The following is a 25,967-nucleotide window of genomic DNA, read 5'->3' as shown; positions in this document are numbered from 1 at the left end:
CTTGGATATTTCTGTAATAAAGTAATACTGCTAATCGCTTCCAAAAAGAAGATAGGCTTTCCTGGCTTGCCCTGCCCAGGTGTAACAGACCTGACACATGTTGCATTTTCATCCTTCACTTACCTTGGCAAAGTTGGCTAAAATCATGTTCAGATACAAAGAGCTCTACCTTACAAACAGTCTTGTATGCAAAATAACTAAGGTGAAATTCATTACAGTGAAGGCCAAGTCCTGTACTTAGGGACATGAAATCAAACACATAGTGAGAATAACTGGCAAGACAACAAAAACTATTGACAGGACTTGAGGGCACTGAACCACAGACAGAATGCAGATCAATGATATGACACTATTGCAAAACTGAAGGTAAAAGGAAAAAATAAGACCATTGTCGTCCCAGCATATGCTGACAAAATATTCTATATAAAAGACAGCAATTATTTTTCTTCACTAAGCCTTATTAAGGCTTATTAAGGCTTCAGTTGGAACATTGCCTCCAGTTTTGGTTACCACACTTTTTAAAAAGCTAAAGGCAAGCTGGATAAAGTCCAAAGAGAAGAAGTAGTTTAGAAAATATGACTTATGAAGAGAGATTGAAGAAACTGGGTTTGTTTAGTCTAGAAGACTGAAGGGATAAATGATAACAGGCTTTCATTATGTACAAGATTGCTCGTAAGGGGACAGTAACCAATATCTCAGTGGCCACTGAAGGAAGGACAAGAAGAAATCAGACCAATTTGCAATAAAGAAAACAGCATTATGAAAGTACTTCTTCAAGTGGAGAGGGGTGAGCAAACTGCTTGGAGAGGTTGTGGAATCTTACTGATCAAAAAGTTTACAAGAACAGGTTGGCAATTTTCCTTTTGGGATGGTCTGCTATACTTGAGCCTGGTTTATTGCAGAAGACTGGATTAGACAATTATCTGAGATCTCAGTCTGACTTTTCTACTCTTTTCTCATGCATTGATGGTGTCATTCAAGAACACTGCCAATAATACAGAATTTTTACAAAACCAGCTAGTAGCTTGGGTTCCTTTGGACTTGTATGCCATGTTCCGTATCTCCCCATTCACCCTTGCCCAGCTCTCTGCGACTCTGCAATGTCATTCAATTCCTCCCCAGATCAGCAACCTCATCTATCCACTCTGCCTCCCTCCCCACTTCATTTACATATTGTCTGGGCAAAAGAAAGCAAATATTGGGACTGGTTAAGAGTGTATGTTTGAAAATAATGTTTGAAAATGGATGGAGCATTTTACTGGCTATATGGCAGCTGACTGGTTCACAGAATAAGCTGACTGACACCTTTACTGCGTAATTTGGGTTTTCTTTCTTTATCTAGCTCCCATTTTTCATGTCACTTGTAAGAACTTCTTTTCTCTAAGATTTCTGCTCCTTTGTCAAATTTGATCGTGTTTGAACAATAGATTCAAAGCGGGGAGGGAGGGAGCAATCCATTACACAAATACAGACAGACACTCAGCATGATGTGTGTATGATCACCTATGCCTCATTTCCTTAAGAAATTAGGCAAAAAATTCTACCCCTAATAACTCCCCTACATTCAAATCCAGGATAAAATCATCTGGATGTCTACCTTCCCAAGTCCTAACAACTATTTCCACTGATGTGTTCATCAGACTTAGGTGCTTGTTAAAACAGGGAGACTATAAAACAATATGTTAGGATGTGAATTTAAAGCCCAAATGTCCTATGGCAATTTCCTGTTGGATTTTCTTAACATGGAATGAAAGTGTCCCGAGACAGCACTGTTGCAGAGCAGTGCTTGTGCCTTATTTCTTCTTTGCAAACCAAGCCTTCAGCCTTTAATAGGACCACGATAATTTTCCCTCACTAAAGATCAAATGATTTGGTTTCTCTGATGTTACTGAGAGTTGTCAGATAGTCATATTTCAGATATTCTAAGTAGCTTTGTTTAAGTGAATGTAGAGGTGACTGGACAGTGAGAGAGATGAGTTTTATTTTTCAAGGGGAGAGAGGAAGGTGTGTTATACAACCCACTTGTTTATTCCCTGGATGACTCTTTTGACTCTTTCTCTCCAGAACCACTTGCTTATTCTACTGCTGTGCAATTAGGCAACACTATAGCATCAAACACACTGCAGTCTTCTCAAATTTTCCTTCCATTCCCAATAGTAATTATGTGACATAATTTGGGAGTCAGCTTTTCCCCTTTCAATATATATATTAGGGTTTTTGTGATTTGAATTCAGAAGACATGAGTCACAGCAGGCTGCGCTCTAGATAGAGCAGTATAAGAATCTGATCCTAAAGAATTTTCTTCACGCCAGTAGTCTTTATTTATGTGAGCAAGTTGACAGAGCTAATGATGTATTTAAAAAATACAGGAGTAAGTAAGGGTTTGCAGTATTCAACACTGCTGTTAAGACTTCTGGGATAAAGAAAAGGCTAAATGAAATCTGAAATTGGAAGAAATGTCCCCATATTTTATATGCACTTTGTATCTCGTATATGTTCATTAAACAGTTCCATTAGACAGCAGCATGCATGTGATTTTCAACTGCAGTGTCTCAAGGAGTCTGAGACATAAACTTCATGGATTACTTTATGCTCAAAATAATCTCTTGGCAAGACTTATTTCCCTGACTCCAAGGCATTGTTCGTGATAAAAACTTGCAGATAACTACATCAGGCAATTTTGTTATTCAGTCTCCTCCCTCAACACGAAACAATCTCTTCTAGCCTGTGTTCTTCCTGAAGCAGTCTACAGTTACTCTATATGTGCACAGTGTCTAACAGCTGCTGTCTCAAAACACTGCAGCTACTTGCAAAAAATATGGGGATGACTTAAAGCCTATACTTTTTATTTCACAGCTCAACAGTGAAGTTCAGTGTCTGCCTCAGCTTGTTAATCTACACCAAATTCATAACACAGGTGAACTGTGATAGAGGATGGTCTATCAGTTCTTGCGAAAGCAGAAAAAGCAGACAGATGAAGTGATAACATCGAGGGGACTTAGGAAATTACAACACAGGATTTTTATTTCTATATTCCAGTACCTTCTAGACACTGCATTTTAAGCAACTGGCATTTAAGAAACTCCCAGACGCATCACCTCCTAGCACACAGTTAATCTCCTTCTCAGGAGCACATTACTGTTTATTCATTGCTTCTGTTAGTTACTTCAAATGCACATCTTTCAAGCTGCGTAATGACAGCACAGTCATTTTTTTAACATACGTTATTCACTTTCTCTATCTCATGACTACCAGCAACAGCCAAACTATCTAATGCACAGATCTTTCAATGCCCTCTTCCCTGGTGTTTAAAAGAAATTATGCAATGTAAGTAATGACATTACTAAAATGCTGTATTGGACCCATGATTAATTCATTGTTTCTGCCTAATTAAAAGAATAATACAACAGGGTAAAGGTTTGTATATGACTATAGCATTTTGTTAGAATGTGGTGTCATTTTGTGGTAAAATGTATGTGTTCTGTCTTGTGTATAATCCAGCCTTGCCTGATTGCGTTAAATGAAGTTAATGGTGCAGACAAGAGATGCTCTGTTTGATAGGTGAACATAAACTTAGTAAGTCTCTTCTTTACTTCATCTGTGACTATCTGGAAAGCAATATAAGCTCTGCAGCTGCTTGTTTGTAACACACAAAATCACACTGGGACTGCTCACAGATGCAAATTAGCAGCTTTCATTTACTTCATGGGATCAAAGGTCCCCATATGTAAATGTATAAACATACATACTTATGCTCTCCTCTGCTGAGCAAAACATTTGAAAATGCATATCTGCAAGAATGTTCTGAATTTGAATGAAAACTGAGGAAATTCTACTATGCACTTGAATTTGAATGCATGCTCTAACAATTCACTGACTAGAAATACTTTGCTGAGGCAGAGGCTAGGTGCCTATATCTAAGGTTACCTTTGATCCATTGCTGACAAAGGAGGTACATGAAAAAGTCTTTTGATAGGGAATACTGGTTTTTTTTCTCTTTATTCCTTCACAGACAAAGCAAACTGATCTGAACTTTGAAGTACAGTAAACGTTTTCCATTTCAGGAATAGAGTGGGGGAGTATTTTTTGTTTCATACTTTATGATAAATTCTATTTCTTAAAAAGAAGTGATTTTTCCTACCAGGGAAAAAGGCTTAAAAATGATTGACTGGCTTTACTTTTTCTCTGGTATAACAATAGTACAATCTTACATGCAACTCTTGTAAGAAAATCCTGTCACTACAGTTAATTCCTTTAGATTAGGTTCTTCTCATCAAACTGAACTACTTTTTGCCAACACCAAAATCTGACTAGCAGTGAACAAATGTGCTGTGCCAACATGATAATTCAGAAGAAATTCAATTGCAAATATCTCTGCTTATTAAGTAGTTAGGACTTAGTTCAACAAGCTAGCCATTAATCGAACATTTGCAATTTTCCACACATTTTTTTGATAGGCAAGCAGGCCCGCATTTGATGCAAGAACTTCAAAGACAAAAATACCCTATTTGATTTTTGTATGCAGGCAGCCTGCAGATGTGGTTTGCATGGGGAACTCGCCTGCAAACAGAGAACACTGATAAGCAGGATATCCTTGTCAAGCACACATACACCAACATATTTTGGAAAAAAGAAACATTTTTTGTACAGTAATTTACATAAAGTGCCCCTTTCACAGAGATGACAGATTTGCTGAACAATCATCTGCTGGATTCCTGGCCATAGGGAAAGGGTTATACCCTGCATACAAATCTCCACCCCTCCAATACGTGTATCTATTTCCTTTGGGAGCTAACCATTACTGATAGCACAATAAAAACCAACAGAAAATATACCATAGGAAGTGATAAATGTGTGATCCTTCTCATCCAACTTCAGGGATTCATCTGTCCTAAAATAAATGGGATCAACAGACTTCTGAAAAGGCCTCTCTCTCTCTATTTTTGTAGAGGAAGGACCTAACCAACAAACTTAGAAGGAAGGGAAAATGAATCTCACCCAAAATAAGCCAAAAGAATTCTGTGCATCATAAAAACTTTTCAGAGCTTTGCTAAGTTGTAAAATAATTAATAACAATAATAACAATAATAATAATAATAAAACACTCTATATCTTCAATGCTGTTCCATGAAGTTTGTTTTATATATTTATATTTGTATATTCATATACTTTCTACTTTTAGCAAAAGATATACTGTATCTTTTTAAAGCTTTCCTTCAATGTGACTAAAACATATCAGATAATCTGGTGTAAATTGTTTTAATACCATGCATCTCAGCAGCAGTATTTTGATGTACATTGTCTGTTCTATTATCCCTAAATTACAGCTTCAGCATAGATTATTGAGATTCCACTTTCTATGTATGTAACTTTAAATGCAAAAAAAATTCTTATTCTGTGTGCTAGAGGATAATATTATAAAGAGATTCGAGGCAGAAGGTCTTATCAAGAAATTCACCCTTTTCATTATGTCAATTTTACATTTTTTTGTGGTTTGCCTTAGACTGAAACCGTACTTTCTGCATTGATTGACTACCTTAAAAAAAAATTTACAGTCTCAAATACAGCTATACTAACAAGCTTCAGAGCTGGAAACATATTCTGCAGTGAATATTCAATGAAAGTGAAAAGGACTCCAAATTCAAGAGGAAGTAAGAAGGATGTGGTTCCAAGATTCACAGTCAGAGAGTGACCAATGGATTCATCATATAAAACATGCAGGCACCCTGGGATCTGGCTACTAGCTGTAGCATAGCTCACATGCTTCAACCCACCCAAATGATAACAGGTAAAATCCACTAAAACTGTTTCAACAAGTCACTCTTCTCTTACATACTAGAATAAAGCTAAGTGTCAAATTCTGACATTAGCTATATGGGTGTAAATCAGTATTAGCTCCACAGAGATCATCAGAGCTAGGTGTACACACTGTGATGAGAAGCTGGACCTAGAAGTGAAGAATATGCTAAAATTATGGGCCAAATTTGGCCCCCATCACTGTGGTGTACTTCTGGGGTAATAAGATGCTTCCTAGAGATTCTTTAAGATTTAGAGATGGGTCCAAATTACGAATTCTTTTAAAAATTCTGAGGAAGTTTGAGGTTTTCTATTTGGGCTCCAATGCATTTTATGGTAACACTGAACAACCCATTTTCAGAATGATAGTTCACTGAGGTTACAGGGATTTCTCAATAAGAAGGTCCCCCTTTCACAACAATCAAGAGGGAATATTCTGACATAAGATTACAGATTCATCCACACACCTTTGGATGAAATAAGAGATAAAGGTTGGGCATTATTTTTCATTTTGGAGTGGACAGTTCCTGGCTGCCTGCCCCAACTTCCTCATTTAATGTAAGAACACTTCTGAAATTCTCTTATGGCCTTTCAAATCTAACCTCAGCTTGACTTATTTCCACATGAAGAAAAGCTTGATAGTAACATTCTGGGCTTACAGATATGAGCTCATATAAACAGCTGTCCCTTTGACTTCTGTGAGACAATTAATCAGAGAAAGTAACAAGTATATAAAGGGTTTAGTGGACTGAACATGAAGAATGCACAACTACCTGTCAATTAACTCTGTCCAGGTAGGATCAGTCAGTCTCTCTATCTTGCTGTCTCTTAATTCTTTTTCCTGGCAGGGCTCTCCTCATCTCTCCCTCTCTCTTGGCTTTTAATCTTGAGGGATTGAAGGTTCTTCCTGCACGAATATAATAAAAAGGCCTTCTTCAGATGGTATACTCTCTCTCTTAAATTAGAAAGGCTGACAATCATTTTGGCTTTACCTAATATATACAGTTCTGTAGCTATCTCATTCACTGACTCAAGAATTTCCAAGGCATTTCCTGGGACAATCTGTAGAGCACTAATGCCTCGTACATTAGGCAGTCCGGCTGCCTGATGTGTTTTACACAGCTCAGCTTAGTTTAGAATCCAATCACTGCTCGAGGTTGCCAAACGCACTCCCAATTTTCCCTCACCACACATGCAATCGACTGACGAGATTCTCCTCGCTCACTGACACTCGGCTTTCCACAGGAGCAAATGCCAAATATAAAAAGCCTGGGGAATGCAGAGGGACTGGCCATTTTTGGAATTCAAACACTTCAAAACAATTTCAGGCACTCAAGTCACTTTTGGTCCTACCGACTATGACAGTAGACAGAGAACCTGCCCTTTTAACCATGAAAAGCTTTCCTCTCACCTGAAATTCAGATTACAAGGGAGGTTCTCAGCTGAAGCACAGTGTTGGCCGCTTTATCATTACACTAAGCCACCACCCGACGGCCACCGCCGAGGCGCTTCTGCGACAGGGCCGGCAGGGGCAGGGCGCGGGCGCAGCGCACCGGACACCGCGCCCCCGCCCCGCGCTGCCCCGCGCCCTTCCCGGGCGAGCACACGGCGCCGCGGGCTGCATCGCCCCCTCCGTGCACCCGGGTCGTGGCTACTGCGCCAGCGGGCGGCAAGGGCAGCGTGGCCGCTCCCACGGAGCGCGCCGAGGCGGCGGAGCCGGCCTAGCCCCGGAAACGCACCGCTCCTCCCGGGGCCGGCCCGGCGGAGGGCCCGGGCCCTGCGGAGGGGCCGGTCCGCCCGGGGAGCCGGCGCCGCCCGCCCCGTGGGCCCGGCGGCGGCGGCGGCTCTCACCAGCATCGCCGGCGGTGCCGGCGCCGCCGCGGCAGCCCCGCGCCCGGGCTCGCTGCGCGCTGCCCGCGGGCGGCGCCCTGCCGCCAGGCCCGGGCGGCCGCGCCGCCGCCAGGCAGGGCCGTTTACTTGCGGCTCCGGGAGGCCGCGCCGAGGCCGAGGCGCGGCCGCGGCGGCGCGGTGGGGGCGCTCCGGGGGCGGGGAAGGGCCAGCGCTGCGCGGGGAGCGGCGCCCGCAGCCCCCGGGCGCCGTTTGTGCTAGGTGCGCGGGACGGGGCTCCTCGGCGGCCTCGCCGCTCCCGGCGGGGAAGGCGCGCGCGGCGCCCGCGCTGCCGCTGCCGCAGTCGCGCCGCAGGCAGAGCCGCGGAGCGGCAGCGAGGGCCGCCTGGGGCGGCCGCCTGGGGCGGCCGTCGGGGCCACAGCGGCCGCGGCCCCGGGGCTGGCTATAAAAGGAGAAACGTCTCCCGCGGCGCGGCGGCCGCGCCATAGGAGCTCGCGGGGCGCCCCCCAGTGGCGGCCGGGCGCGGCGCGGCCCGTCGGGAGGTAGGTGCGCCGCGGCCCCGGGACACGGCGCGGCCGGCGGCGGCGGCGGCGGGGAGAGGGCCCGGCCTCCCCGCGCCGGCCGCCCCTCCGTGGAAAGTTGCCTGTCGCGCCGCGAAGTGCCTGGGCCGCCGCCGCCGCCCCCCGCTTCCTGCGACGGCGCCGCTGATTGGCCCGCCGCGCTCTGAGGAATGCGAGCGACCCTTTAAAGGCGCGCGCGGCGCCCGGCGCCCGCAGTGCGCCAGGCAGGGCCGGCGGGACAGCGCCGCCGACCGCCGCCCGCGCACCCCGACACCGACCCGCCGCCCGGGCTTGCCGCCGCCCTCCTTCGCCGGGACAGCCGGGGGATATTAGCCGCTGGGTGCCCGGCGCTGCGGCCCCGCCGTGCCCTCGGGATCGCGCCGGCCCGCTTTCCCCGCAGGTAAGTGCTGAAGCGGCTCCTGCCCCGCCGGTGCCCTTCGGAGGGTGACGGCGGGCGCCTGTCCTGTCCCTGCTGCCGCCCCCGAGGCGCTTGGGGAACTGCTGGTGCCGGTGCTGTGAACACCGGGCCACTGGATGCGGTGGCAGCTTGGTGACCTTCTTCCTTCGTGATTGTCTCTAGGTTGGTTCAGAGGCAGATCTTTGCCATGGCGCCAGCGGCTGTTCTCTTCCTCCTCCTCATGCTCAGTGCCTCTGAGGCCAAGCGGGCCGCAGGTAAGACCAGCCTCAGTGCTCTGCATCTGCAGTTTTGTTACTCTGAGTGGTCATAGAGGTGCGAAAAGAAAAGGGTTCTTGGTATCTGGGTAGGCAGATGAAGTTGTGCTCTGCGCTGAAGAGCTCCAGAACTACCAGTGAACAAAAATGTTAACTTAAGCACTATTTAATTATGGGTCATGAACAGGAAACTTCTCCTGGCATGGAATTTATAGAACCTTCAAAAGAAAAGTGTAGAGACCCCAGGACTTCAGAGCATAGCTTATCCACCTCTCTGTGGTAGGCAGAGAAGAGGAATCTAATGTAGGAACTAGCTGGAGAAGGAATAGGGCAGTAGGCTGATGTATTGGGGGCCACAGAGAAATTACCTTGCTTGCTTTTACCCTGCCTGACTAAGCAAGTGCTCTTTGCAATATCCCCATACTAGGATACAGCAGCCTGGGCTGTTGAGGCGCCAAAACTGCCACTACCTTTGTGCATCAGGCAGCAGGTACCTGGCACTCCTGTGCCCACTGGCTCCTTTACAAGAATGCACATGTACTGCCACACAGCAGCTCCTGGTGGGACTGTGGTACTGTCACAGCTTCTGTCTGTGCTCTAGCATGAGACTCTTCCTTGCATTGAATGGAACTTGAGCCAATGTGCTAAGTAGTCCCAGAAGATATGCACTTAACTCAGTCTCTTCTTGTCCCTTGCTCATAGTCTGATATATCCGATTGCTTGTTCTGATCTCTCTGCAGAGTCAAGGGGAGATGATAACAGCGTGTTCGATCTCTTTGAGCTCATCGGCTTTATTCGCAAGGGAGCTGGGCGCCGGGCACCCGGGGTGCACCTGGTAAAGGGACCAGAGTCCTCCAGCCCTGCTTACCGTATTGAAGATGCCAGTCGCATCCCAGCTGTCCCTGACAACAAGTTCCAAGACTTACTAGATGCCATCCATGCTGAGAAGGGCTTCATCCTTCTGGCCACTCTCCGGCAAGCCAAGAAGAGTAGAGGCACACTGCTGACTGTGGAACAGAAAGATGGCTCTGGTCATGTCTTCAGTCTAGTATCCAATGGCAAGGCAGGCACCCTGGACCTGAGCCTTTCTGGTGATGGCAAGCAACAAATAGTGTCAGTAGAGGATGCCTTGCTAGCTACAGGACACTGGAAGAATATCACCCTGTTTGTGCAGGAGGACCGGGCTCAGCTCTATGTGGGGTGTGAGAAGATGGAGAATGCTGAACTTGACATCCCCATCCAGAACATCTTCACTAGGGATCTGGCCAGCAGTGCCAGGCTCCGTATTGCCAAAGGGGGAGTCAATGACAACTTCCAGGTAAGACTTTCACTTCCATTTTGGCTAGTATTTTCAGTCATCTGCCTTGAAGGTTTATCAGCTGCTCAACCAGCCCAAACATCTACAGAGATATAGCTAATATGGTAAAAGAGGTGCCACCACGAATCAGTTCTTGTACATCTGATATGAAACATCTCTAAAGTCACTACATTTTAATAATGAGGCTTAAATGAAGCACAGATTTGCAGGGTTAGAACTTCCTACAGCAATAACTAGGCCATGAAGCTTCTGAACAGGTAGTTGTAGCTTCATTACTCAGCTTATTATACAAGCTTCTGAAATATGTGGGTTTTTTTCCTTCCTGTGTGGAGAGTTGCCAGGTCCTTGTGGTGAAGGATGAGAATGTCAGGAAGCAGGGCTTGTTCTTGTTGAGGAAAATGTTTCACCTTGACGTCTGTCTGATGTGAATTACTCTTAATGATCTTATGTGAAGTTGTGTCTAGAAACACTTTCCATGCAAGTTACACTTCTTCCCCTTGCTGTTGCTGCAAGTAGCTGTAATTCTTTCTCTCTCCACAGGGACTGCTGCAGAATGTGCGGTTTGTGTTTGGAACAACTCTGGAAACTATCCTGAGGAACAAGGGCTGCTCCAGCTGTAAGTCTGCAGTCTCTTTCTGAATCCAGTGACCTATTAAAAACAAATTCCTCAGTATGTTAGGAAGACAAGTTGAGACAGAACTCAGAAGTATGCTAACATACAAATCCACATTGCATAAGAAATAAGATTCATTTTCTGCAGGCTCCCTAATGAATCTGGTAACAGCTGTTTAGCAGATGTTACCTTGGAATGATAAAGAAACATGGTAAAAAACTACCTTGGATTTTTTTACCCTGGCATTTACCTTATGTGTGTATTGTTGTCTCTTAGCCACTAGTGCGATCATTACATTGGACAACCCCATCAATGGTTCCAGCCCAGCTATACGCACTAATTACATCGGCCATAAAACAAAGGACATCCAAGCAGTCTGTGGTTTTTCCTGTGATGAACTAACAAACATGTTTGTGGAACTGCAAGGGCTACGGTCCATGGTTACAACACTTCAAGATAGAGTGCGCAAAGTGGTGAGTGCTGGTTAAATTCACGTTACCTTTCATCAGCTGATGCTTAGTGGGTGAATTCTAACTTGCCCTTTGTGTGCCTGGATGAACAGTAATAACTTTACTGTTGTCTGGTCTATCAATTTTGTGGAAAAGGCCGTTTTTCTGTCTTGAGTTCTAAGTATCTTCTCTCTACTCCCACCCCCCACTTAAGACTGAGGAAAATGAACTGATTGCTAAAGTGGTCCAGATCACTCCTGGAGTGTGCATTCATAATGGAATCTTCCACAAAAATAAAGAAGAGTGGACTATTGACAGCTGCACTGAATGTACTTGCCAGGTAAGATTCCTCATGTTCATAAATCCTCTGTATGTAAATTCATGAGCTGAGATTAACAGATATTTCCTTAATGACATTTTTTGTCTGAAAGAGTGAATCCTACACAGGAATAGGCATACGATAATACCGACAGAAGTACTCTGCTTGTATCTCGTCCTACAGGACTCTCTGGTATGAATGCAGCTTTCATACAGTGTTATGATGGCAGCATTTTAGAAAGATTATACAGAACATCACTCTGATACAACAGTTAACACGTCTGATTTCATGATTTGGGGAATGCCTGTGCTCTTTACATAAATCCAAAGTAAACTAAGAGGCAGCAGCGGAACAAACTTATGGTAGCTATCAGCTTTCCTCCCTGAAATACCTTGGATCCATCTTCTGTCCTCACTGAACCTCTTCCTGGCTTAAAAGGAAAAGACATTCTAGTACTCTGTAAAGGCTCTTAACAAACTTGCAACCTTTTTTCCCCTCTATATAACAAATACTTCTAGCTGTGTACCATTGGCTGTTACAGATTATATGCAACAGCAGTCCCTTCCAGACTTCAGTTTAGCTATTTGAATTCCAGCATCACCTTACAAGATATTTATGCTTTGTACTCTGCTTCTGTGGAATGCTGTAAATTACACTAAAATATACAGTTTCAGTTTCTTTAAACCTCATTGCTTGCTCCTTTTAATTTTGAGTATACTTTAGCAAAAGTGTTTTGGATTAGCAGTCTACCAAAGAGCAGGCTAATTTGCCCGCTTCTGTTTAGCGACTAAAAGCTGAATGTTTGTAAATGTGCCATCAAAGGTATCTCACTAAGCTCTACATCTGCTTCTATAGGTCTTTACATCTTTTGTCTTGTATTCAGCAAACAATATTGTGATTTCTGCCCCTGCTTTCCCAACCCTCTTGTTCAATGTTAGCTGTAGTCACCTTAATATAGTCACTTGCTTGGAGAAGAGGGGAGACTAAAATGGTAATCATGAGAGCGTTCTTCTGACCAAGCTGCTACCTTCAAGAAATAAAACTGCACTTTAGCTCTTAGTCAGTTTGGAGGTGGGTGTTCTTACCCTGCCTGCTTGACTTAAAGATCAAAAACCTCTAAGTATAAATTATGGATTTTATGGCTCTTGAGCCAAGTCTACTAAAATCATTTTATTTTTACCATATAATCAGCATAAATCCATATTAACAGACAAGAAAACTGTCTTCAAATTCGTGGTTTGTTTCCTTGAAGTCTGAAGGAATTATACTTGGGATATCATGTAATAGTCTTTGACTACAGCATCTTGTGGCTACCCTTGTTCAACTTCTGCTAAACCAAAATACTTCAACTCTTAACAGAAAAATAATTAAAGAATATGGAAGAGATGGAGAAAACAGGGATGGGACAAAGTTTGACTAAGAATACCTGGAATTACCCTTGCATTGTATCAGCTCTAAATACAAGAGTCTGTACACTAGATGTACTACTGAGTCTTTCCTAAGTGCTAAAGAAATTTTTTTTTTTAATCACTTGATCTTTTCACCTCCAAGTGCAGGCTCCACAGTTTGTATTTACATTCCACTTGTTTATCATGATTCTCACAATTCTTTGTAGAACTCTGCCACTATATGCCAGAAAGTGTCGTGCCCTCTAATGCCTTGTTCCAATGCCACCATTCCTGATGGGGAGTGCTGCCCTCGATGCTGGCGTAAGTACTTAAAAATACCTCACGCTTCTGCAGCAGTTGGCTCTAGCTAGACACACTGCTCTAAAATGCACCACAATTAGATATAGCCTTACACCACTGGTGGAGTTAGGTTAGCCTGATGCCTCTTTGAGGTTAACTGCATGCAATTTGAAACTGAAATGACTATGCTTCACTAAATAGCCTATGGCATACAAACCTGCTATATTTACTTCTAACTGCCACTTCTCTACAGAATGACCACTGTCATCCTGAAAATTAGAACACTCAGACAGGTTTTAGATCTTACTGCATTTCTGTAGAGAAAGTAAGGGTTTGGGGATTCTTTGGATCAGAGTCATTAAGACAAAATTCAAAAGGATCTCTGAAATTCAAAGAATACAGCACACAAAATGTAGGCAGAACAGGCTATGGAAGTATATTAGACAGCTCTAATATACTGTATTCACTAGTGAATGCCTTTCAGTAGTCTATGCCACTCCAAATTTCAGCAAGTTAAAATATTTCAGAGGACAATACTGTCTAGCTCTCCTTATCTGCAAAGTAGCTATGAATCAAGCATATTTATATACGAGTTCAAATGGGTTTCTGGAGGATTTCTATCCAGAAGCTTTATAACAAGGAACTGTAATTCTCAGATTTTTAAAATCAAGACTATGTGAATCTTTCAGATTCTAATTGCTTCTGTGGGTAGAGTTCTTTTCTCCCCAGCAAACATAATACTGCAAATTGTGCATCCTAATTAATCTTGATTGTGCTTAGAAAAGAGAAACCTTGCAAAACCGACCTCAAACTAGTTTTCGTGACTGAATGATGAACCTGATATCTGAATGATGAATTCAGAAAGGCTAGAAAGAGCAAACTGGCATAGAAAGTTACAAGAACACTTCTTGTTTTGACATAACTCATAACAATTCCTTTTAGAACTGAATGCAGGAAAAGTTCTTGTATACTAATTAGGTATCTTTGTGTCTTAAAGTAAGCTGGAAGTTGACAGAGGAAACTAGTCAATTCCTGTCTGAGCCTTTAGATGCCTGAAACACATAGGTGATGCATGTGGGCACTGAAACATTCTAGTTCATGGCATTTATCTTGTAAGAGAAAGGAAGATGCATGTAGTTTTTGAAGTGTTGTGTCCATTTTGTGAAGAGAGGAGTGGGAGAAAAGACTATGGAAAACGCATCCCTGCAATCTTACTCGGGCTGTAACAGAACTGTGCGCCTTTGCAGCTAGTGACTATGCTGATGATGGATGGTCTCCTTGGTCTGAATGGACATCATGTTCCGTGACCTGCGGGAATGGGATTCAACAGAGAGGGCGGTCCTGTGACAGTCTCAATAATCGCTGCGAAGGGTCTTCTGTACAAACTCGAACTTGCCATCTTCAGGAGTGTGATAAGAGGTGTAAGTACTTAATCTGCTCACACTGGTAATAAAACACAGGGTACTTTTATTGGCTTAATACTTACCAGCAAAGATTATCCTGCTAAGCTGCTCTATCACAGAGATGGCATATTGGCTTCTAGCTCTACAGACCTTATATTAATCAGGTAAAAGGGACCAGATAGTTCATGCAGTACATAGGTATGTTTAGACTCTTCTCTTGAATCAAAATTCCAGGCAAGTTTAGGTGTGGGGTTTTTTAGTGAAAAAACAACTTGGTGGTCTGTGATGCTGTAGCTATCCAACATACTGAGTCTTTGGTACAGTTCTGGTACTGGCTACATTCTGTGCAACTGAAGTCTGTTCTTCAAAAGATCTATTATTAATAACAGATCTCTCTCTCTCTCTCCTCTGCAGTTAAACAGGATGGTGGCTGGAGCCACTGGTCACCATGGTCATCATGTTCTGTCACTTGTGGCACGGGCATGATCACTAGAATTCGTCTCTGCAACTCTCCAGTACCACAGCTGAATGGCAAACCTTGTGAGGGTGAAGCAAGAGAAACCAAATCCTGCCAGAAAGATCTTTGCCCAAGTAAGTATGTCCAGGTGATAACTACTGTTCATCAGCTTAAATAGTGAAATTCTTGAATAGGAGGTTGCTATATGATCTGTTTCTAGCAATCTTTTCCCTGTAAGTTAAGAGGCTGACTAGGTAAAACCTCACAAGTTAGTTTCAGACAAACTATTTTCTACTGCAGTTGTGGTCTGACCCTTGCATGGAACCCACTAATTAGGGCTCACATTCTGTCATTTATGCCTGAACAATGCCTGAACTGCTCTCACTACAAAAGCAATAGTCCTTAGTCAATGAGCTTGAATTCAGTCCTACTACTGGTTTGTAAAACTGAACTTGTCTCCTAATTTCTACCTCTCTTCAGTTAATGGCAACTGGGGACCGTGGTCTCCATGGGATGCTTGCACAGTCACGTGTGGTGGAGGACTTCAAAAACGTAGTCGTCTCTGCAATAATCCTGAGCCTCAGTATGGTGGGAAGACTTGCATAGGTGAAGCTAAAGGGACTCAGGTCTGCAACAAACAGGACTGTCCAATTGGTGAGTATCCCTTTTCCCATAAACATCTAAACATTGTTGTCAATCTTGAAAGCGCTAATTAAAAATTGTGGCAAAAGTCCCTAAAACACAAGTCTTAATTTTCAATTGGCATATTGCAAAACACAGTACTGTAGCAGCCTGGTAAGTGTCCCTCATCTTAACACTATCTGTTTGTCTCTCAGATGGGTGTCTGTCTAATCCCTGCTTTGCGGGAACCACATGTACCAGCTCCCCTGATGGCTCCTGGAAGTGTGGTGCCTGTCCTGCTGGCTACCACGGTGATGGTGTCCACTGCCAAGATATTGATGAGGTAAGAAGGACAGAGTCTGACTGGAAGGGAGCAGAAGAAAATGGGAAGGGAAAATAAAATCCCAGTGCTTTAAAACACTAACTGATGTTCTCCTCTTTCTCATACTCTTGCATTTCAGTGTAAAGAGGTTCCTGATGCCTGCTTTGTCTTCAATGGAGTGCACAGGTGTGAGAATACTGAACCTGGGTACAACTGTCTGCCTTGTCCACCACGTTTCACTGGGACGCAGCCCTTTGGCCGCAGTGTTGAGGATGCCATGGCTAACAAACAGGTACTGCCAACTTGACATCTCTTCTGGGTTACAAATCCTCATGAAGTTTCTAGACAACAGAAAGCAGCTAAGCATTTCAAGGAAGAGGGAAACAGGACTTGGTATATTTGATAAAACACCATCCTCTGATTCAGAATAGGACCATTAAGCAATTCCAGTTGGAGCTCAAAATGAGTTTTAAAATTCCTGTTCTCCTCAGCTACAGGAAGTTTCAGATGTTGTATTTAATTCTAGGAGAATAATTTCCTAAGTATTCACTTACGATCCAACAATATGTGACCTGAAGGTCCTTAAGTGCTTGGTCCCATTTGAAAATAAGAGGTCTGAGCAAGAGAAATAACAATTGGTTATTAGTAATTGGTGCTAAGACTGCTGCTGGAGTTCAGGAGTGGAGAGAAAGGAATGTATGAGAATTTTTTTTTCCTGATTGAAGGATCTCTGATCAGAATAGCCATATATTCTTCATGCCTTATTGGTGTATCTGGGGAAAAATGAGGGATTAAAAAGATGCTTCCAGTGGATTTACTGTCTGTGTGGTCTTCTAGGTTTGCAAGCCACGTAATCCATGCACAGATGGAACACATGATTGCAACAAGAATGCCAAATGCAATTACCTTGGCCACTTCAGTGACCCTATGTATCGCTGTGAATGTAAACCAGGCTATGCTGGCAATGGCATAATCTGTGGAGAAGATACTGACTTGGATGGATGGCCAAATGAGAACCTTGTCTGCGTTGCCAATGCCACTTACCACTGTAAAAAAGTAAGTTTATGCTGTTTTCCTGTCTACTGTTTTAACAGCTTGCCTATCTGAGTAACATACAAAATATTTTAGGCTTGAAGTGTAAAGAAAGCTGCTCTCTAATTAGAGCTATTAAATTACTCTCTGTGCAAATAAAACAAGTAAAATATTCCTCTGTGTAGGAGTACCACTGTCAAGGTGTGGATAGGAGTATCTTGGTGTTGCCTTAGACATTCCTGCAATATGGAGGAAAAAAAGCCTAAAATAATTATAAATATTTACTATAAATGTTTTAGGAAGAATGTAGTTTAGGCTATACCTGTATCAACTTTTCTCTGACAGATATCTACCTCCGGGGAAGAAAAAGAGGGTACGATCCTGGTATTAAAAGTGATTTGGACTATGGCTTCTAGACTTAACTAGTCAAACTGTTGTGAGGGTAAAACCAGTAGATTTGCAGTAAAATACTTGTATGATTGGCATATTATGATTATACCTTACCTACTAAAAACCCTAATGTAATTCATGCCAGCAGTAAACACATCTGTGTACTTTCTCCTTTCTAGGACAACTGCCCCAATCTGCCGAACTCTGGGCAGGAAGACTATGATAAGGATGGGATTGGTGATGCCTGTGACAATGATGATGATAATGATGGTATTCCTGATGACCGGGTAAGACAACACAAGAAACAGCCTTTGTGAATGTAGCTCTCCTGTTCCCCTTCCTAAAGCTAGGGTCTAGCTTCTGACCGTAATCTTAAGAGAGACCATAGGAAATTGCTGGCATTGACAGCTATCCTTGAAACTTTTATATATGCATAGCTATGCAGACAAAACCTTCTGCAGCTGGTTGAGCTTTGGAAATGAATCTTCATTTTTATTCAGCCATTCTTACACTCATGCAAGCAATGGGGTGTTTTGAGATGAAAGCATTTCAGTTTTAACTGTCTGTTTTCCTGCCTTTCACTTCTCCTTTTGTATAGCAGCATAAGCAGAATAAGGTCTCACTAAAGGTTTAACTTGAATCTTTTTAAAGCTTTACTGCTTTCTCCCTCTTTCAGGACAACTGTCCATTCATCTACAACCCACAGCAGTATGACTATGACAGGGATGACGTTGGTGACCGCTGTGATAACTGCCCCTACAATCACAACCCTGATCAGACTGACACAGACAACAATGGAGAAGGAGATGCCTGTGCAGTGGATATTGATGGAGATGGTATGTGTCCTCTAATCACACCTTTAAACTGCTTTCTAATCACAGATTGATCAAATGCTGCCTTATGTGGTACCACTCTCACCAGAATTTCATACCCAAAAAGACAAAAATTCACCTCTCTGCTTTCAGGACATAATGGCTATCAAAGTAACACAGCTAATGGAAAGTCACTTTAATATACACATTTGGGGACAGTTAAATTTTAGCCCTATTCTCACAGGCAGTGGGAACAGAAATGGGGGGCGGGGCAGCTAGTGGTGTGTCAGGATTGTAAGAGGGTCCTCATGCTTTCAAATATTTATCACTAATTGTGTGGTGGCTTTCAACAGCCCTTCTTTGTGGCATTTAGATCTTTGGGCTTGCATTCATGAGCTCTCCTTAATTTTGCAGGTGTCCTTAATGAAATGGACAACTGCCAGTATGTCTACAATGTAGACCAGAGGGATACAGACTTGGATGGCGTTGGAGATCAGTGTGACAACTGTCCACTAGAACACAATCCTGACCAGGTAGGGGATTTGCATTATACAGATGGTGGATTTGAATTATAGAAATATGGTTTCTTGTGTGTAGCAGATCATATTTTAATAACAAGTTACAGCTTAAATTTGACTTGTTATACATAGTTCTTGTTGACTTGCCAAGTGGTGCCTTTATCAGATGATACCATGTGCTCACAGTTCAAACAGCTGCTAGGTATTTTCTGAAAAGAATTCTAGTGAAGGTCAATGAGAGTATTGCATTTAATTATCTCCTAAACATTTCTTAGGTTTGTCAGATACAGTGATTCTCATACTAAGGATCTAAAATTCCTGGGAGCATTGCATGAAATTCAGATGGGCAGGGACTACCCTCTTCAGTATCCCATAGTGTAGCCAGGACACTTTTATCAGGCTGCTATTATACAGAAATTCTGTTGGTTAATCAAAACTTCCATCAATTAGAGATGGATTGCAGAAGCTGGCCACCTTAAAGTCCAGTTGCAATCTTTCTAGAATAGAAGCAATAGCCAAATGCCTCTTAAACATACTTCCAGGATATACTACGTATTCTAAAATATGTTAGGAGTAGAGTTACTTCTCAGGCATGATTAGGTCAAAGTATTAAATACAGCTTTGCATTTTACTTCTTACAAACACAAGGTTTATAACCTTTCTTTAACCTTTGTCCTTATGTCCAAAACAGCTGCATTTCAAAAAAATCACTTGTCTACCAGTATAGTGAAGCACAGCTTGCTTTACTTTTCTAGGCAAAGGCATATTCTGACACTTGCAAAATTTTCTTACTTTAAAGTCTAAGGGGAATCCAGCCTCTCTCACAATTTGTTCAAAAACACCTGAAGACGGAAGTGGATAAAGCCTGTGCCATCCTGTCAAGTACAAGGCTATAAGATTAGTAGCTTCAGGGACATAACTGGAATGCTTGAAGGCTTAGAAAAGCTGCTGCAAATCAGTGGAATCTAGTATAGTACTGTCATCTAGCCTATAAGCAGTGATACTTGAAGGATTTAAACTGAGATTATAAAATTACTTAATCTTATTTGTCACTCACTTGACTACTTTCCCCTGAGAGTGGAAGGTGGCTGAAGATCCATTCTAGTTTCTTCTCCATTATTTACAGGCAGTGCTTCTCTTTTAACACTTTGGAATCTTAATACAAGTCTCTGGTGGCTTTCAAACATTTTTTCCTCATCAAGCTGTGGAGGCAGAGATTAGATTCCAAACTGCAGAACTAGTAGCTATTGGAATTGTGTGGTATGCCTTCTGTCAGTACCAACTCCTGGGTCATCAGCAGTGTTGGCAAGACTACTTGACTAAACCTTGAGGCAGCCTCTGAGATAACTGGATTGTTTTCCTTATTTTAGAAACAGAGTAAGCAAATGACTAGCTAAAATATGTGATCAGCAGCTACAGAAGTTCATGCAGTCTTCGCAGACTGCTAAGACAATCGTCCTAACTTACTGATGAGTCAGAGGGCATGAAGAACATTATAGGCTTCTTTAAGAAAATTATGATATGGAGTGGAAGCTGTTAAACCAACACCTGGTAGACTTTGCTTTAATGCAAGTCTCCAATGACTAGGTATGGAATAGTTCTGTCCTTATCTGGTCCTTGGAACCAGGAAGCCCCCAGAGCAGGTGGGAGGTGAAGTATCCTGTGTCAAACATGCTAGATTCTAGTGAGAGAAGAGCCACATGGTAAAAGGAAAAAGAGGAAGAGAAGCTGACACCACACTGTTCTGCTGTGGATTCAAATTAAAACCAGGGCAATACCAAAGCAGTCCCAAGACAGTGAGCACAGGCAGCTTAAGGAAGCATGTATTAATTCTTACATCCATCTTAGCTCTTTCTAAAGCGAGCAGAAATCCCAATTAATTTGAGCTAAGGCTCCTATTTCTGTTATGTTTTTTTAAGTGGCTCTTAAATGTTCTTTATTTCTCCCTTTCATAGGAAGATACTGACTCTGACCGCATAGGTGATGAATGTGACAACAACCAGGACATAGATGAAGATGGTCACCAAAATAACCTTGATAACTGCCCCTATGTGCCCAATGCTAATCAAGCTGACCATGACAAGGATGGAAAAGGTGATGCCTGTGACCATGATGATGACAATGATGGTATCCCTGATGACAAAGATAACTGCAGACTGGTTGCTAACCCAGATCAAGCTGATTCTGATGGTAAGATGGCTGGTACCATAGTAACTTAATTTTAAGAGTCTCTTCCAACAGTTAGATACTATGTTCTTTTCATACTATTTTGTGCTGGACAAAACTTTCCAGTAACAAAGAAATAGATTGTCTGTACTGATGTTACAGTATTCAATAAAAGCAAGGAATAATTTAAAAATGACCACATACCCAGTTTATTACGAATGTATGAAATATCAGGATGGAGAGGAAGGGCACTTATACAGTAACTGATCTGGCAGCTGTAATGTGTCTGCCAGAAGTACCTGGGTAGTCAGAGCTTTGCAGTAAAGATTTCAATCCCATGTCGTAAGACTTTGAAGCAACTATGGTAACAAACAACTGCCAGTGCCTGATTTCTTGGAATTTGTCACAGTAAAATTGCTTACACCCTGCAGGTGATGGACGTGGAGATGCTTGCAAAGATGACTTTGACCAAGACAGTGTGCCAGACATTGATGACATTTGCCCTGAAAATGTGGGCATTAGTGAGACTGACTTCCGACGATTTCAGATGATTCCCCTGGATCCCAAGGGAACATCCCAAAATGATCCTAACTGGGTTGTTCGTCACCAGGGTAAAGAACTGGTTCAGACAGTCAACTGTGATCCTGGACTTGCAGTGGGTAAGGGAACATTTTAACTCTTACAGGCATTGTACCGTTGGCCAGGGCAGGGTGGAGGGACTGACAAATACTAAGAAGTTGTTTAAGCATCACAAAAAACAGGGTCTCAAACTTCCTTCTTTAATGCCCACACAGGTTTTGATGAATTCAATGCTGTGGACTTCAGTGGCACATTCTTCATCAACACAGAAAGGGATGATGATTATGCTGGCTTTGTCTTTGGCTACCAATCTAGCAGTCGTTTCTACGTTGTCATGTGGAAGCAGATCACCCAGTCTTACTGGGACTCCACACCAACCAAAGCTCAAGGCTACTCAGGTCTCTCCATCAAAGTTGTGAATTCCACCACAGGTCCAGGAGAACATCTTCGTAATGCTCTGTGGCACACAGGAAATACTCCTGGCCAGGTAAGAATGGCACTTTGATAAACCACTTTTCTGCACTGCAAGGCAGGCTATCCTTCCAACAAGGTAGACACAAGTCTGCACATCCCGATCAGGATAGGATAGGCTTCTTGGCAAAGACAAGAAATAACTTTGTAATTATCCTCAATCATGCGAAATATTATATAAAGTTAACAGGAGTACACACTGCAGACAGGGTCTCCAGCACAAAGGAATGCCTTGTTTCTGGAATACTGAAGTACATTCCCATTTACATATTTAAAAGTAAATGTAAATATAGCTAGTTTCAAAAGACCCCATTTCAGAGCCTACTGACTAACTTTAAATCTTTACTCCTCATAAACAAACAATCATCAAGACACTTTTATGCCAAAATAATGGCTAAGTTATCTCAGGGCTGTGATTAATTAACAATATTTTCTTGTAGGTGAGAACTTTGTGGCATGACCCTCGTCACATAGGCTGGAAAGACTTCACAGCATACAGATGGCGTCTTAGCCATAGACCAAAGACTGGCTACATCAGGTGAGCACCATGCTTTTATCTGAAGTAATTATCAAAAACTAAAAATGATTTGTCTTAAACTAGAAATCTGTAAAGATAAACCCAACAGAGGCTTGTCAAAGATAACTTAATGATGTCTTTTTGTAGAGTTGTAATGTATGAAGGGAAGAAAATCATGGCAGACTCAGGACCAATCTATGATAAAACCTATGCTGGTGGTCGGCTAGGATTATTTGTCTTCTCCCAAGAAATGGTGTTCTTTTCAGATCTTAAATATGAATGCAGAGGTAAGGAGGACATTTTATTGATGTGACTTAACTTAGCTGATTACTTAGCCTCCATTTAAAAAAAAAAAATTCTTTTGAGAAAGCTGCTTTAAAGACAGAATGGGACAGATCAAAAGAAAAGAGCTAAATGTCATTTTGTGGAATAGTTTGTTCGTGATCTTTCATGGCTTGATTTTAAGCAAGTTCTGCAGGCATACACAGGACACTGTTTTGCTAAACTCTACACTGTTAGAAGTTTGTATAAAATCTTAAGTATATTTCTATCCTGCTATTTCAAAGGAATAGGAATACATGTTAAGATATTTCTTTTCTGGAACTGGAATTACTCTTTCAAAAAAAAAAAAAGAATGAATCAATACAGATGACAGTCTAAGATGAAAATGCAGAATTCTGACTCTTAGCAAGAAAGTCTCATCTCATATGCAAATAAACTGTAATTTGCTTACAACCAAGCAAATCAGAAGGTTGTGCATGCATTGCACTCTTGCAGTTCAGAGGCAATATGTGCATATCAGTAGATCCATGTGCCCAAATTTTCCTTAAATTGTGATTTCATTATGAATGGTTACATAAAGTAGATTCTGAAGTTTAACTCAAAGTACAAAAGCACTTTCAGGATCCTTTACCAAAATGTTCTTTACAAATGTCTTTAGGCATTAATCTCTAGACATAATCATGCTTAATAATACAGAAATATTAGATATCTAATATTTCTCATTCTTTCCACAGACCCATAATCACAAGGTTATTGGATCCAGAGACTATTTAAAAATGCTGGTATTGCACCTTCTGAAACGTTTAGCCTTACAAATCCTGGGACCATTATATTATTCCTTCCTTTCTTCTTTCTGCATAAATGTGGACTCAAAACACATGACCTGCCTCAGGAGAATGCTTTTGAGAGAATGAAAGTGAGAACATACTTGGTATCTGACCTCTGCTGGAATGGAAGGAAACAAATGTCTCTTGCAAATAAGAATTGTCTTCATTGAACAAGCACACTTCTTTCAGTAGGAAAGACATTTGTTTTGCTGTTTATCACAGTGCGGTGTCACTGCCTCTCTAACTGGAGGTCCCATGGAGTAGCATTTTGTAAAAAGAACATCTTTAGATGTGCTGTGGACTACTTAAACTAAAGACCTTTCATTGTGTGGGGAGAAGAGGTTTTTGGGTGGGAGGGTGAATTCTAACCCTTCTTTCTTTAAGGGAAGGGAACAATTTTTTTTTAATGGGGTTTGTGCTACCTTGGTTTACATCTATTTAACTTGGAGAAATGATTATCCTCTTATTTTTCACATCTTTCAGATGAAAATGCAGGCTTTGACTTTTGGGGGGCTGGGGTGATGAGCTAGATCAGCTGCTCTATTATACAGGACAAAACAGACATCCTAAAACTGATTTCCATGGTGGGAGGGGGGAAGAAGATAAAAACTGGCACACTGGATCACACCAGCTTTGGGAGAACTGGGATTCACAATTAGATTCTGTCTTTGCCTGGTTAGATGCAGATCTTTCTTACTATATCTGAAAGAAAACATTTAAAGGTGCCAGAGAGCACCACCATCTCAACTAGCACTGTGCTGTTCTTCAGGGAACCAGCATGTGCTTCATATTTTATGGTTAAAAAGGCACAAAAAACAATAGCAATGAAAAACATTCCTTTTCTACATGCCATAGATGCTTTAAACCCCTCACTTCTTGGGGAGGGGAAGGGGCCTGTAGATAAAATACTTAAATTGTAAAATATTTATTTTTACCTATCCTTGATGTTATAATGATTGAGAGATTATTGATTAAAACAAAGAAATGCGTCAAGACTATCCACCTAATCATTGTTACAAGTCTTCATGACTGTAAGATTGTAAATACAGATTATTTATTAACTCTGTTCTATACTGAAACTAGAGTGGTTTTTTAGTTGAGAAAAATCTTGTTTGGACCAGATAGTGGCGATGTCTTTGCTACAAAGAGCAATTTTCCCATAAAGGATTTGAGGCACAGGGAAAAGTGGCAGGGTGGGGAATGGAATGTTTTGTTTTTCTCAGTCTGAGCTCAGTGTTGGCTTTTCCTTTCTTTGTGCAAGGCAGTTGGTAGCCTGGCAGGCAACTATTCTGCAGGGTTAAAGCTCAAGTCCTCTTAGAGTGTAGCAGTTCCTGTCTCTCAACCATAGTGTTAGAGATGAGCGAATCCCTTTTATGTTCTTAGCAGTTAGTGCTGTGAAATGTCTGCAGTGCTTTACCACTGGTCACTGTGCCTGTCACAAAAACAGAATATCTGCCCTGAGGAGGCTGCAGAAAGAGGCATTATGACCACAATCAATATCCATTCAAATTTTGCTATTTGTGTCACTGCACGGTACACATTGTAACCAACAATGTGCAGCTACAAAAGAAGGAGTTCTTTACAGACTAGACAGGATTTCAGGAGCTCCTTGTAGAAGAGGGAGAGGGCTTGATGTACATTAACAGATGACTGTTTCCCCAATGGAAGGGGCAGCATCCTTATACCTACAATATTTCCCTCCAAAGGAATATTTCCTCCAAAAAGGAAAGAAAATGAACACAGTGAAAGTTTTACGTACAAATATTACCTCATTGTTGTGTGACTGAGAAAAACCTTAGGATCAAGCAGAGTTCCAATGTCTAACAAACTTTAAAGCTACTGTAGTACTAAAAAGTTAATGCTGTACATAGTCAAAAATTCTTTGCAGAAAAGTGTATTCCCAGTAAGGAAATGGCATTGGAAAAAACGCCAAATACAATTTCTAATGTTGTGTTATATTTTTTTCTGTCATCTTGTAGACCATTGCTTGTATTTTTATAAATTATTTTTCTCATTGCCATTGTTAGTTAATCACATAATGGTGTAGATATGCTATTTAAATAATTTATCATGAAATGCTACCTGTAGAGTTAGTATTTCTATTTTTATAAAATGTTTGCACACTGAACTGAAGATTTTTTGCTTCCCTCTTCCCCATGTTTTTGCTAGCATAGTTTTCTAAGAATATGCTTTTTTGTAAACATTTTTAACCATTTTCCATTTTAAAGCTGTGTAAGTAAGTTGTACAATAAAGCTTCTTACATACAAGGAACAATAAACCACCATGGACACTTATATTTACATCTT

General features: G+C 41.9%; 2 protein-coding genes across 2 annotated transcripts in view; one reads left to right on the top strand and one right to left on the bottom strand.

Annotated features, from left to right (window-relative positions):
- The window catches only part of FSIP1 (fibrous sheath interacting protein 1), a 169,306-nt gene that overhangs the window by 47,511 nt on the left and 95,828 nt on the right, over positions 1-25,967 (bottom strand). The gene's annotated exons all lie outside the window — the stretch shown is intronic.
- On the top strand, positions 8,445-25,961 carry THBS1 (thrombospondin 1). Its single transcript, XM_067296627.1, has 22 exons — positions 8,445-8,604; positions 8,785-8,876; positions 9,617-10,194; positions 10,735-10,810; positions 11,084-11,280; positions 11,471-11,596; positions 13,191-13,284; positions 14,511-14,684; positions 15,081-15,257; positions 15,604-15,777; positions 15,960-16,087; positions 16,206-16,358; positions 16,904-17,122; positions 17,668-17,775; positions 18,165-18,324; positions 18,715-18,833; positions 20,774-21,008; positions 21,416-21,643; positions 21,779-22,050; positions 22,475-22,572; positions 22,699-22,838; positions 23,568-25,961. Exons 2-22 carry the CDS (start codon positions 8,810-8,812, stop codon positions 23,573-23,575), a joined length of 3,531 nt encoding a protein of 1,176 aa, XP_067152728.1. The 5' UTR covers positions 8,445-8,604; positions 8,785-8,809; the 3' UTR covers positions 23,576-25,961.

Source organism: Apteryx mantelli, chromosome 4 (genome assembly GCF_036417845.1).
Source record: "Apteryx mantelli isolate bAptMan1 chromosome 4, bAptMan1.hap1, whole genome shotgun sequence".
In the NCBI taxonomy this organism is placed as follows: Eukaryota; Metazoa; Chordata; class Aves; order Apterygiformes; family Apterygidae; genus Apteryx; species Apteryx mantelli.
Note: the sequence above shows the minus strand (reverse complement) of the source record. Positions and strands in the feature narration are given on the sequence as shown.

Bases quoted from the DNA above. Each gene is read 5' to 3' on its own strand.
- THBS1 (XM_067296627.1), top strand. From the start codon at position 8,810: ATGGCGCCAGCGGCTGTTCTCTTCCTCCTCCTCATGCTCAGTGCCTCT. The intron at 10,195-10,734 runs GTAAGACTTTCA...CTCTCTCCACAG, and splicing joins GAGTCAATGACAACTTCCAG to GGACTGCTGCAGAATGTGCG. The intron at 22,573-22,698 runs GTGAGCACCATG...GTCTTTTTGTAG, and splicing joins CCAAAGACTGGCTACATCAG to AGTTGTAATGTATGAAGGGA.